This window comes from Limulus polyphemus, unplaced genomic scaffold (genome assembly GCF_000517525.1).
Source record: "Limulus polyphemus unplaced genomic scaffold, Limulus_polyphemus-2.1.2 Scaffold4228, whole genome shotgun sequence".
Lineage (NCBI taxonomy): Eukaryota > Metazoa > Arthropoda > Merostomata > Xiphosura > Limulidae > Limulus > Limulus polyphemus.
In genome coordinates, this window is record NW_013669838.1 from 62,063 (window position 1) to 76,953 (window position 14,891).

The 14,891-nt window shown below is 36.7% G+C and overlaps 1 protein-coding gene across 3 annotated transcripts in view; it reads left to right on the plus strand.

The window, feature by feature from the left end:
- The window catches only part of LOC106470806 (FTS and Hook-interacting protein-like), an 87,626-nt gene that overhangs the window by 61,437 nt on the left and 11,298 nt on the right, over positions 1-14,891 (plus strand). For all 3 annotated transcript variants that reach the window (XR_002613132.1, XM_022399450.1, XM_022399449.1), the window contains exon 11: positions 5,141-5,318. Coding sequence is in view for 2 of the 3 variants with exons in the window: in XM_022399450.1 (XP_022255158.1) it covers positions 5,141-5,318 (178 nt within the window). In the remaining variant the exon portion in view is untranslated. The remainder of the gene's footprint in view (positions 1-5,140; positions 5,319-14,891) is intronic.

Consider the following 14,891-nt stretch of genomic DNA (forward strand, 5'->3'; position numbering starts at 1 on the left):
GACTCTTTAAATATACTTCAGCAGTAATGTCTGACATCTATACCACTACAAGTAAGGACTCTGAATATACTTCAGCAGTGATGTCTGACATCTATACCACTTTATGTAAGGACTCTTTAAATATACTTCAGCAGTGATGTCTGACATCTATACCACGACAAGTAAGGACTCTTTAAATATACTTCAGCAGTGATGTCTGACATCTATACCACTACAAGTAAGGACTCTGAATATACTTCAGCAGTTATGTCTGACATCTATACCACTACAAGTAAGGACTCTGAATATACTTCAGCAGTGATGTCTGACATCTATACCACTATAAGTAAGGACTCTTTAAATAATATTCAGCAGTGATGTTGAACATCTGTACCACTCTGTGTAAAGACTCATTGAATGTACTCCAGCAGTGATGTTGGGAATCTACACCAATCTCTGGAAATATTTGGAACCATTTGCAGATAAAACTTAGATATCCACACAGTCTCCATCTGCCTTGTTTTGTTTAAGGTAATGACATAGGGTGGACTGTTTTTTTTTGTTTCTTTCTTTCTTCTGTGGATAGAACTTGGTCATTTGATTAATTTATATCAATACCTTACTATTAACAGTGTCTTGTTAAACTGGTTCATTTGATCTTCTGACAACAGTATCTTTTTCCTCACTGTGCCTGTTGGAGCTTGTTTTGAAAGTCATGAACCAGACAATTATAGTGTATTTCTGGATGATAAGTGAATCAGACAAGTATTGTGTACTACTGGATGATAAATAAATCAGACAAGTATTGTGTACTACTGGATGATAAGTGAATCAGACAAGTATTGTGTACTACTGGATGATAAATAATTCAGACAAGTATTGTGTACTACTGGATGATAAATTAATCAGACAAGTATTGTGTACTACTGGATGATAAATTAATCAGACAAGTATTGTGTACTACTGGATGATAAATTAATCAGACAAGTATTGTGTACTACTGGATGATAAGTGAATCAGACAAGTATTGTGTACTACTGGATGATAAGTGAATCAGACAAGTATTGTGTACTACTGGATGATAAGTGAATCAGACAAGTATTGTGTTCTACTGGATGATAAGTGAATCAGACAAGTATTGTGTACTGCTGGATGATAAATAAATCAGACAAGTATTGTGTACTACTGGATGATAAATTAATCAGACAAGTATTGTGTACTACTGGATGATAAATTAATCAGACAAGTATTGTGTACTTATCATCCAGTAGAACACAATACTTGTCTGATTCACTTATCATCCAGTAGTACACAATACTTGTCTGATTCACTTATCATCCAGTAATACACAATACTTGTCTGATTCATTTATCATCCAGTAATACACAATACTTGTCTGATTCACTTATCATCCAGTAGAACACAATAATTGTCTGATTCACTTATCATCCAGTAGAACACAATACTTGTCTGATTCACTTATCATCCAGCAGTACACAATACTTGTCTGATTCATTTATCATCCAGTAGTACACAATACTTGTCTGATTCATTTATCATCCTGCAGTGAATCAGACAAGTATTGTGTACTACTGGATGATAAATGAATCAGACAAGGATTGTGTATTGCTGGATGATAAATGAATCAAACAAGTACTGTGTATTACTGGATGATAAGTGAATCAGACAAATATTGTGTATTACTGTTATTATTTTTGTTTTGTGTCCTTTAGGTAATTGTTAGTTGTTTGAAAGTGTTTTGTTTTCTGTTATTATTTTTGTGTCCTTTAGTTTGATATAAAAGTTAATTGTGCAAACTATGTTTTTTTGTGAAACTTATGATCATAAAAAGACATGCTTTCACCTTTTTTTTGAGTTTCCTGTACTCTAATTGTTTACAGAAGTAAGGAGACCAATAATCGATTAGAGAATGTTTCCAGTGGTTGGGTTGATTCTTCAATATGTAGTGCTTTGTTTTCCACATTTATTGAGTGATCTTCTCGGGCCTGTAGTTGTTAGTTTGACGAAGGTAGGTTCCTTCCTTTGATGTCACCTGTGCCGTGTGTATATTTCCTGGAGCTACCAGAGAAAATAGTCTCCAAAATGTTTCTTGGCTGATATATTGGTTATGTAAGAAATAAAGAAGGGTTTTGTGTTTTCCTCGAACATTTTAAATATAAAGTATATCTTTTAAATTTTTTGTTGGAGAAAATTTAAAGTTGTCATCAAGAAAATAAATGTTGTTACTTAGCCTCTAATTCACCTTTCTGTAAAATCCTGTAGTGGCTTGAGTTACCAGAGAAAGGTTATTTAGAAAATTCACAAATATTACACATGCAATATTTAAATTACACAAATATCACACGTGTAATACTTAAATTACACAAATATCACACGTGTAATATTTAAATTACACAAATATCACATGTGTTATATTTAAATTACACAAATATCACACATGTAATATTTAAATTACACAAATATCACACGTGTAATATTTAAATGACACAAATATCACACGTGTAATACTTAAATCACACAAATATCACACATGTAATACTTAAATCACACAAATATCACACGTGTAATATTTAAATTACATACTGTCCTTGTTCCTTAGGTTCTTGAATATTGTACATTTTGTTTTTGGCATGATGGTGCTGCATCTGATGTAGCTAAATAGCTCATGAATCTTTGTATAACAATCATCATGGCTCTGAAAGTGTGTGGAATCCATCTTGATCTTCCAAAATGTGATGGGTAAGGTATATTATTATTAAAGCCCATCCTTCTCTGTAGTGATAGTGTGTATCCTTTAGCCTGGCATTGTTGTGACCTACTTAGTATTTACCCGGGTAAATGGTCTGGGTCTTTAATAATCTTTCTTTTATCACCAGGGAAAAGGCTTCATGTCACATTGTTGTGACCTACTTAGTATTTACCCGTGTAAATGGTCTGGGTCTTTAATAATCTTTCTTTTATCACCAGGGAAAAGGCTTCATGCCACATTGTTGTGCCTTAGGTGTTTGTTTGGTAGTCCTCATGCAATTTTGCCACCCAAAGTATCTTTGGTTTTTATTATGGGTTAGATTATCCAATAAAGTTTAAAACATACAAGGCAAGACTTTTGCTGCTTTGATATGCTTTGAGCTGATTCTACAGTTTGTCATTTTTATTTACGGTCAAAATGTGTCTTTTGTTTTCCATTACAGTGCTCCATTGAGAATGGCAGGTGAGTTAAGTATGAATGATCACACTTGTGTAATATTTTAAATTGAATGAATAATTAAAATGCAACATTTCATATTTACACAGGTAAAAGTTTATTAAATGGTTTCCACTTAAAAAACACTACGTACTACATTTTTTGACACATTTTTACTTTATCTTCAGGCATTATTCACAGTTAAGTGTCTTGATAGCTCTTCATCTTGATTTAATGTGTTTAAAGCTGTAACATTGAGGTTGAGCTAAGATTGTAGTTTTGTCCCATAAAATTGTGTTGTGTTCTGTTATAGCTAAGTTTTCTATTTTATTCATTCTTCTATACCCTTTATGTTCCTGTAATCTGTACTCTTAGTTTTACCCATATAAATACTACCACATTCACATTCTATTTTATAAATCCCAGTCTTGTCTTTTTTTCTCTATTTGTTCTTTGTTATTGCTTATTTTTGATGTTGAAGATGGTCTAGTTAATCAATTAAATATTGGTTCTGATGCCCTAAAGTGACTCAAAGGTCTGGGTTATGCCCTGTTCAGAAGAGATTATTTTTTAAATCATCATGATAGGAAAAAACTGTTGTGTTAATACAGTTTGGTTAATAGTTTGTAGAGCCTTTTCAAAGGTGTTCTTTCCATTCTTTCTAACCATAATACTTTCCAGGAAAGATTATTTTTTAAATCATCATGATAGGAAAAAACTGTTGTGTTAATACAGTTTGGTTAATAGTTTGTAGAGCCTTTTCAAATGTGTTCTTTCCATTCTTTCTAACCTTAATACTTTCCAGGAAAGATTATTCTTGCATGCATTGTTAGCAGTCATACTGAATCTGTGCAAGCAGAGTGCCTTATCTGTTGAAGAGTACCATAGCTCAGTTGGCCTACTGCACTCTTATGTTATCTTCAGCTTTAAAGCATTGACACTTTCCAGAATAGATTATTCTTGCATGCATTGTTGGCAGTCATAAATTATCTAAACTAACAAATATGTACAGTGTAAGATTGGGGGTTTCATGTATTCTCCTAGTGGATTTAGTGAACATAACATGAGTTGAAAACCCAGTAAAAGATAGAGTTTCATATATTCTCCTAGTGTATTTAGTGAACATGATGTGGAAGAAAATCCAATGGCAGATAGTTTGGTTAAAGGTCTTGTAACCAACCTCTATGTAATATCAGTCTTGTAACCAACCTCTATGTAATATCGGTCTTGTAACCAACCTCTGTGTAATATTGGTCTTGTAACCAACCTCTATGTAAAATCAGTCTTGTAACCAACCTCTATGTAATATCGGTCTTGTAACCAACCTCTATGTAATATTGGTCTTGTAACCAACCTCTATGTAATATCGGTCTTGTAACCAACCTCTATGTAATATTGGTCTTGTAACCAACCTCTATGTAATATTGGTCTTGTAACCAACCTGTATGCAGTGTAGGTCTTGTAACCAACCTGTATGCAGTGTAGGTCTTGTAACCAACCTGTATGTAATGTAGGTCTTGTAACCAACCTGTATGTAATGTAGGTCTTGTAGCCAACCTGTATGTAATGTAGGTCTTGTAACCAACCTGTATGTAATGTAGGTCTTGTAACCAACCTGTATGTAATGTAGGTCTTGTAGCCAACCTGTATGTAATGTAGGTCTTGTAATCAACCTGTATGTAATGTAGGTTTGTAACCAACCTGTATATAATTTAGGTCTTTCTATGTAATTCAACTGCTCTGTTTTTTTTGCTTCTTTTCCACTTTTTGTTTTATTTGTTAGTTTTGTATTAGTTTTTTTTTCAAGAATATATATGTAGATTAACTATTGTTTTTTTATACCTGATATTATGTTGGAAGTCCATTAAAACTAATTATCTTGTGTAATGTTCATTATTCTAAAACAATACATGTAATGGGTGTAAGATGCAGCTGAGTAGGAACTTGTATTTTTAGGTATTGGGTTCTTTAAAACCAAAAGTGGAAGCCTGTTGTACATCCATCAGCAATTTTGAAGAGTTGTTGCTGAAATGTAGTAAATTTTTCTTTGCTCGAGAAGAACGGTTATTGAACGATTTGGTTGTAAGGGAATATAGAAAAGAAACTTTTAACCAGCAGAAAGATATTCAGAGAGGTGAGTATTTTGATTTTTTAAAACTAATGCTTTTCGTTTTCATAATTTATTCATATAGATATGCTTCACAAGATTAGCTATTATCGTTCATTGCTGCCCTCTATATGCAAACTTTTTATTATGCATGCCACAAGCATTCCACACACCCCTATTGGAATCAAATGATTCTATCATGTCTCATCCAAATCATCATGCATCACCCATCCACCAATAGAATCATAATACACTCAATGTGATGCAGGTGACTCCATCTATGCATCTCTACCAAACTATCACTTCTTGTTTGGTGGTGCTTGCACTTGTACATCTTTTCTTTTTTCAACTTGATTAGTGTTTGAGAGTGAATTAGTTCTTGATGTGGTTTAATTTTACATTTTTGATTGTTGTTTTTTAAGCATTTAGGTTCAATTACCCTTTTTCTAGTCGCAAATATTTCTTCCTTCCTTCAAATGCTTTTGTCAACTGATACAACATGAATTCCAAAGTTAATGTTACCACTTGGTTTGTCTCACATTCAACAAGTGCCTTACTACAGGCTTCAGGTGCTGGTGACCCGTCAGGAGATTTTTCTACATTTATTCGCAAGGAGATTGAATGTTATATGAGTCGACCTCTATCTCCAGACATTGCCCCACTTCCTCCTGAACCTGTAGAACCTGGGGAGACTGACGAGGACTTTGATCACCTGTTTCCATCTCCTGAATTTGCCATGCCTTCCCATACCCTTCCTGAGGATTCTGTTCATCTTTTCACGTTTTTTTTTTTTGGACTTTATTTCTCAGGTATGTGATGTTGTATCCATTGCTTCTATATCTCATGACCCACATCCTTTATTACTGCAGAAATATACTTCCCAACCTATTTGGTTTTCCCACCCCACCCCCGACATTTGGGTTCATGCTGCACAATTTGCCTCTCAGTTGGGCAATGGCATTAGTATGCCTCGTCCCTACGGGCTTTGAATCATTCTGCACTCGAATATCATAGGGCTGACTATTCATATCTCAACCAATAACTATTGGATTTGGTTTTACCCATTTTGGGGGCGGGCCTCGAATCTTTCATTAGTCTCACCCATGCACAATTTTCACGCCTCCATCTTACCCTTATGACTCTTTTGTGGTACCTCTGCACAATCCATTTTCTGTCTGATGCTCTTCACAGAAATCCTGAGGGATTTCCTGGGGACATCCTCGCTTTCCTTACCTCCACGTTAGCTTGTTTGTCATCTTTCGCTCTGGCTTTACAAACGTGGTTTTTCTGTTGGTGGGACCATTTATGTCATGATGCTATTTTATCTAGAACCCGTTTACCTGCTCCTTATCTCAGGGATTTGCGTAAGGCTCCATTTTTAAGACATGATATGATCCTTGGAGTCTCGGGTGGCATCTGTCCAGCAACAATCTACCCTTTCCCATCTGGTAGCCTGTTTATCTCAGTTGGAGCCAAGTGTAGCACCTATTTTGGTTTCCTGTCCTTCTCAACTCTTACCTTTCCCTCCTTATCATGGTGCCACAGCACATCATTTTTCTTGACGACGCACAATATTCTGCCAACAGTTCAGGTGACTACCAGTAGGGTTCGGGCCTGATGGGAGCTCGACTTGCGGCCTTCATTCATCATTGGCGTCCTTTCATCAATGATGTTTGGGTTCTTCAGGTTTTGTCAGTAGGCCTCAAAATTCCATTTTTTGCCTCACCTCCCTTGTCCCAGGTACCTGTTTCCTTCCATAACTTGCCAGTGTCTATCAGAGGTGATACAGGACTTCCTCAATCACGAGGCTACTGAACCTGTTTCACATCATTCACCAGGGTTTTACTCCCATCTGTTTGTTATTCCCAAAAGACAGGGACTGGAGGCCTGTCATCCCGAATCATCTGCCAGTCTGACCCATGTCCAGTATTCTCATCTGCATTTTAACCTTACAATTCTTTTTATGGTATCTTCTCTACACCTCCTCTCAGAGTTTTTCCACAGAAATCCTGAGCAGTTTTCTGGGGATACCCTATCCCTTCTTTCCTCCACACTAGCTCATTTGTCATCTTTGGCTCTGGCTTTTCATACATGATTTCTCTGTTGTTGGGACCTTCTAAATCGTGATGCAATTTTTGCTTGGGTCCATTTACCATCAACTTATCTTCGGGATTTATGTATGGGCATCATTTCTGTGGTGATATGTTTTTGATATGATCCTGGAAACACTAGAGCCACGGGTGGTATCGATCCAACAAAAATTTACCCTTACCAATATTCTTGCACGTTTGTCTCAATTGGAGCCCCATATGCCACCTATTACCATTTCCTGTCTATCCCATTCTCAACCTTTATCTGTCCCTTCTTCTCTGGGTGCCTCTTCTCGTTGTTTTTTTGACGACGCACTTCACATTTGCCAACAGCACTGGTGACTACCCAGTGGGTTGTTGTCTGATGGGAGCTAGGCTTGCTAATTTTCTTCATTGCTGGTGTTCCTTCCTTGAGGATTAATGGGTTCTTCAGGTTTTATCAGAATGATTTGTGATCCCCTTTCTTTCCCCACCTCCCATATCTCATTTCCTTCCTTCCTTCCTTCCTTCTTCCTCGGGATCCCATAAACAGTCAGTGTCTGTTGGAAGCAGTTTGGGAATTGCTATTTCAGCAGGCTATCAAATCTGTTCTCCATCCTTCAACAGGTTTTTCCAACATTTTGTTGTTCCCAAGAAACCTGTGGACTAGAGGCTGATCATAGATTTATCTTGCCTCAACCAATTCGTTCACCTGCTCCAGTTTACCATGGACCAAAATGGATGTCGCTAATGCTTATCTCCATATACCTATATCACCTCGGTTTGTCCATCTTGGGGGTGGTTTATCAATTTCAGCCCTACCATTTGGGCTTGCTTTGGCCCTTTATGTTTTCTGTTGGGTAGTCTGAGAATTTGCTTCACATATTCATGTTCTGGGGTAGAGTTTTCACTATTACATGGATGACTGGCTTCTTCTGGTTCATTCTGAACCGAAGTGGGCTGGTTAATCAAACTGGAGAAGTCCTTCTTCATACCTACTCAATATATTATCCATTTGGGTGTCTTTTTTGACACTCGTATCAGTTGGGTGCAGCCTTCTTCTTTAAGACTTCACTATGGAATTGTTAGTTCATCATGCCCTCTCGGTTCCATCACTTACTGCTCACAAGGTTCTATCTCCTTTGGGGATAGGGTCTTCAATGACATCACTGGTCCCTCTTGGTTATGCTCACATGAGATCCCTTCAGTGGGCTCTTTATGATAGTGGAACCTTGCATGGGATCCTCACTTGGCTATTTGACTGGGAGCCCTCACTCTCGGGTTATCGGGTGGTTTGAACCCATACCTTTCATTTTTCCCGATACTGCAGAGTTTTTACTTCACCTGTCCTTACCATGCTACTGTATCCCTTCCAGTTGCAATGCCCTCCCAGGTGACCTACCCTTCAGGATTGGGATGTTAATGTGATACTCCATTCCTTCACTTTACCTCTGTTTGAACCACTTTCCTTGTGTTCCATGTTTCACCTTTCCCTTTAAACATATTCCTTCTACTCTTAGCCTGTTGAAGTCGATGTTCGGATTTCTTTGCCATTGACATTTCACTTACTTTATCACCCTACCTGTCTTCTCCTCTATCTTGATCATTCCTTCCTCCCTTAGTGGCTCAGGAGGGTAGCTCCTCCTTTTCACCTATTACACTTCCTTCTATTTCTCATCTTTACCCTTGATTGGATCCAGATAGGCTTCTATGTCCCATCAGTGCTCTTCATTGTTGTATTGCCCATACGGTTCTTTCTGTGGTACTCATTCTCGACTCTTTATCCCCTGGCAGTCTTCCTTCCTTTGTGATCTTTCACCTTCAACCCATACTAATTTATTCCAACTTTTGTTTCAATTGGCTTATTTCTCCTTGCCTTCTTCCTCCTGGAATTTGTTCCGGGTGTCTTCTCATCAGATCAGACACCTCACTTTTTCCCTCTCTTCTTGTCTTTGTTGTCCATTGGAGGAAATTCTGCAATCATTTTCTACATCATATCATGGTTTCTTCTTTGTTGGGTTTTCGTCTTCCACCTGTGACTGTTCTACAGACTTCAGTGTGACTCTGACTGGTAAGATTGTATTCATCTTTTCTTTTCTGGGGCCTTTCCTTCATTCCTCATTATATGGATCCCACTCTGTGGCGAGAGGTGTCTGACCAGGTATATTTTAAGTTGAAATCCTCACCACTGTACAGCCATGTTGACTCGCACTTTATATTCCATGGCTTCGCAATGCTCACCATTGTGATGGGGTGTTCCACAAGATTGCTTGTAGGTGAAGAACCTTGCAATATTTTGCTTTATAAATATGCACGTCTCGGACCATACCACCCATGGATTACATGGGTAAAGCAGAAGAGTATAGCTGCCCATCCATGCCATGCCTGTAGTGAATAGCTCGGTATGGTCTGCTTTTCAAAATAGGGTTTCATGGACACCCATTCCACTGTCTTAAGTGATGACATTCCTCTGTACTCTCCACCGCCTTTTCACCCTCCTTTCTTCTAGTGGAGTATGAGAGTCCTTACCACTTTCCAGTTCCAATCCCTCCTGAATGGGTTCCACACAAAGATGGCTATAACCATTCAGTGCAGAGTAGGGTGGTGGTGTTCTGGGGTTGTAGATGACATACTGTCCTCCTCTTTGCGATATACAATTACAAAGGAGTGATATGTCAAAATGCAGTTCACACCTTTGATTGGGAGCCCTCATTCTACCCATGCATGGATCAGTACCCTGCTGCTGGGTTTTGGATTTAGAGTGAACAAATCAACATAAGTCCTCACACATGTTTTGGGTTGTCTATCTTCCTCCCACGATTTTCCTTCATCTGTGTTGGGGGTCACAGAAGCGGTACGTGGAATTGTTATGATTCTGTCCTTTGGCTCTCCCTTGTCCTATCTTAATACGGGGATGTTATTGCCTTTTGGACAGTTCTGGTAAGATCCCGGTTGGGGGAGTTGATTGCGTGTGATAGACATCCTTTCGATACCAAATGTTGGGTCCCTGGATTAATAGCTCGGTGCTAATATTTGTCATACCTGAGAGACTGTGATTCACAGTCTCTTGGGTTTGAGGTGAAGATGGTATGATCCTCATCTTATCCCTGCATGAATGTTGATATAGTTGACTTACTGAGTATGGTCTGTCATGCCCTATCCACTCACCACCTGTGGGCACATCCATTGTTTTAACCACTTTTCTATTCTTGGGATTGAGTTATACTTATTTTATATGGTTTGGAACGTGATCCTAACACAGTTCTCTCCCATTTCGATGTGTTCCTCTCCTTATCCACCCTTATCTTCTCCATGTTTGACAGAGGTGCAAAGAATATACCTGGTTCAGAAGTGGTGTGGTTCCCCTCATCTGATCTTCAGGTCTGATTCTCTCTCATTTCCAGGGTTATCCTTTGGATGCTTTCGGGAGGTACTTCTATCATTCCCTTGCACTACTCAGTATGGGATTCTAGCTAATTTTGTGAGAAAAGGTAAGTATCGTGTCAGAAGTTATAATTTTCCTATACTAAAAATGTATTTCTGATAGGTACTTACCTGTACTCACACTTCCCATCCTTCCTTCCCACTTTACTCTGGTGCTTACATCTTATGTCAAACTTCAAAGTTATAGTTCAGTAGAGGAGTATAAAAGGAGTCACGTGAGCATATCATGCTCCTACTGGTGGAAAAGGGACACATTAACTTTCTCAACATGGGGCTCAGTCAATTTGACTGACCACATGACCTCTTTGTACTCATTTAAAGTCTTTATAGATTTAATACTTCTAACTTTTAATATAGTGTGTATATCTTCACAAAATTTGGCAGTCTTTCAGTTAACATTGAGTTTTTCACATACAAAAAATCATATTTTTTAGTGAAGTATTTTTAATAAACAAAAATAAAGATTTGTCCATGAATATATTGAGTTTTTCTTTAATAGTTCATGTGCAAAGTTATTTTCATGTTAAGATTATAAATACATTTCAAACGTTTGTTTTCAATAACACTTTGTATTTTATCTGTTATTTTTATTACCCTATCTCTATATGGGATCGGCCAATTTGACCGACCTCTTAACCACAAAAAAAAAATCCAAATATATCTAAATTACCTTTTTTTTCTTTCTATAATGACTTCAAATTGTAACATGGAACTACATTCATTTATCCTAAATAGATTTATGCTGGTAACAGTATACATCTATTTATAATTAAATTTTATTGTTTTATTGCTCTTTGACCCGTGTCTAGCTAGTATCCATACCATTATCAGTTATAAATCACTTGGGGAACGTGCAGCTCACGTTATGATATCAAATTACATTACCCACGAGCCACACTGAGCTGCTCGCATGCATGCCTCGTTCGTGAAACATTTTTATTATATTATTAATTATTTTACCTACTCTAATCTGAACCTAAAAAGATCCCTATTTTTTCATTTTAGTTACTTTTATAATAAATTAAAAATAAGCATGAAAAACAAGAAATAAAGTACTTACCCAGTTTTCTTGCTGTCGATTATCGATGACATTTTACCCTATTTTTTTTAATACTAATGGTAGTAATGCACCAAAGACTAATAATGTGAAAAATTTGTCTGGCTTTTTAACTATGCGACAAGAACTGTTACAAATTCATCAAAGCTAGTCCTTAGCTTTCCCATGGGAACAGAGCTTGTACTCTGAGTGAAATTGACAATTATATGTTCAGAACACAATGTTATACAATGTCATTTGATAGATGAAAACCTTAGCTTTCTATTGATTATAGGTAACGAATAATGAAATGTAAAAGACAACTATTCACAAATCCTGAAAGAGAGGGTGTAGCAGGAGGGGTCTGATTTTCTATTTAATAGATCTGTATCAGAACAAAATTCAAGGCTATAAGAATTATGGTTTCTCTGAGCAATGACAATTTTATAGTGAATAATTTATGTTTAATTTCATAGTTACTGGAGGAGTGGATAAAACAGGGAACAGAAGATACCTAGAGAAAATGTCACACTAGGGGAAATTCAGAATTTCTTTAAATACTGCCTCGTAGAATTAATAACTTAATTTATATTCCGTTAAAATATGGAGTATTAACTAAGATTTTATGCTATACTAATTGGTGTAACATAAACAAAAAGTAGTTTAATATCATTTTGAATGTAAGATACTAAAAACCATGTATCATGCGCAGTAAATGATACCTGTGGAGATAGGGCTACAGAGTACTGTAAGTGGGATACCAAAAATATTGCTAAATGACATATTTTGATGAGATGTGACTTGGAATTCAGTTTTAAGAGCTGTAGGAACATCTCAGTAAAATAGGATGGATCAGTAGCATAAGCCAGTTTGTTAACATAGCCAGAGAAAGGTATGAAGAGCATGGTTCATTGTGAGTTATGAACAACTTCTGAAAGATTCTGCACATGTGAGATAACAATGAATGACACTGAAAAGACATAAAATGCATTCTTTTGAATGAGAATCAGAATTGGTCAGCATAGTTTACACAAGTAGATTTTGCTTATGTAATAATTAGTCTGAAGTCAGATACTCCTGAGAAACTATCGGAGATGACCCCCAAGGGAATGAAGTGAGGTCATCATCCTTAAAGCAAAAAGGATATCTTTGGGAATTGGTGTAAAAGACAGGAGACTATATACACAAGACTCCAAAGCTTACAACACCATAGAAAATGGCCAAAGTGTAATTTGAACTGTACTGCTCCAAAATCCCAAATTTAACAAGTACTGTGTTATTACTAAATATGATTTGTAGTTTTGGATTATGCACCCAGGAGATATAGCCAGTTGGGTGTTCCAATGAGTGTGTGTGTGTAAAATATTAAGTAGAAGAAAAAGTAAGCATAATTCAATTGTCCATATGAAATTGAAGGTTGATGCTGATGTAATGGAGTAGACCATAAAGGCTTTGATTACTCAACAGGAAACTTATGAAACTGAAGCTAATCTGAATGAAAGTGCAGTGAACTGCTACTTCTCTGCACCTGATGCCAAAAGCATATAAAATGATGTGCTGACAGAAGAATATGAATAGGAAGATAAACATCATGTTTTTCACCTTTGCCATTCAATGGGCTCAGTGGAGCAACTTCTACTACATCCTCCTGTTTTCCAATTTGAAATGACGTGTATCTAGGTAAAAAAAACTGAGTTGACACAGGCCTGAATCTCTTTTTTTTTCTGATGTACGTAGTGATAATTAAGTTTGAAGAAGCACCATAATGATTTGCACTCCTTTCAAAAAGAGTTCTGAAACCTCTTAATCCAGAATTTGTAAGCAAAGAGGATTATAAGGAACAGTATGAGGAAGATGAAAGTAAAAGATAAGATTAAACAAAAGGATCTGTAGATCCCAAGGATCGTTAAGCTAAGGGTCCCACAAATGGACAGATAATCTAAGATGACCCACAAAAGTCCTAGATGGAGAAGTTGCCTGGAATGGAAAAAAGAGTCAATAAGAGGGTTAAAAAGATTCTTCTCACCTGTGTTAACATTAGGCTTTTTAAAAGGTCAAAAAATGAGTAGATGTAAGAGGAACTGATTAAAAAGTAGATGATGAAGATAAGGTAAGAAGACTAACATTTACTCATTGGTCACCTTGAAGAGAGATGATGCTCTCAAGTGTAACAGACACTGGCTCAACATATAAAATAGAATATACACAAGGGAAAAGAGAATTGAAACCAGCAGTAGCTTCCTCAGGATTAAGGCTAGCACACAGTTGTGGTCCACAGACATCAAAGACAAATAGGCCTGAGGGAAAGATAAATCTTGTTCGAAATTTTTAAACACTGGCATTTGTTACACAAATTGAGCATCCACATGACTGTGAAACCTGCCAGGAAAACTGAACACATTTATCAATAAAAGCTGACAATTCACCCACACAATCACTGCATACTAGAGGCAGGCTGCATGAGTAAGGCCTCTAAAGAATTTGTAGAAGATCTGATGATGCTGGAAATATATACATCAGAATTAATGTTCACTTCTATATTCATTATTAATAACATGGCTCTCAATAAGAAAAATCTAGATTAAGTTGGGAGTGCAAAACTTATATCCACCTGATATAAGTCATTAGAACGTAAATGAATGGAGAACTATGGGTAAGTTGAAGCCTGCTCTGTATTGTGTCAAAGGCATTCAGAATCTTAGTCACATGTTTGTTGATAGCATAAGAGCAACTCAACAGTGTTAGTCTGCCTTCATTGAATAATTATTTAATACATTATATTTTAAACATATGGAGACAGGTTTTGTCAATTTGACCAACCTTAAAACTATAAATCTGAATGTACTAAGTATATCTTCATGAAATTTGGCAAGCGTTTATTAAAGACTAGCAAAAGTACCCAACTTTGTTTAGGTTATTCAAGATGACTATGTCAGTGTGTGTATACTGAACCTATTTTAGCATAAACATATAACCTATATACCTTTGTTGCTCCTTTACGAGATGTAGCCTGTTTATAAAGGTATCCTTCCCTCTGACTTGTTCTCCAAT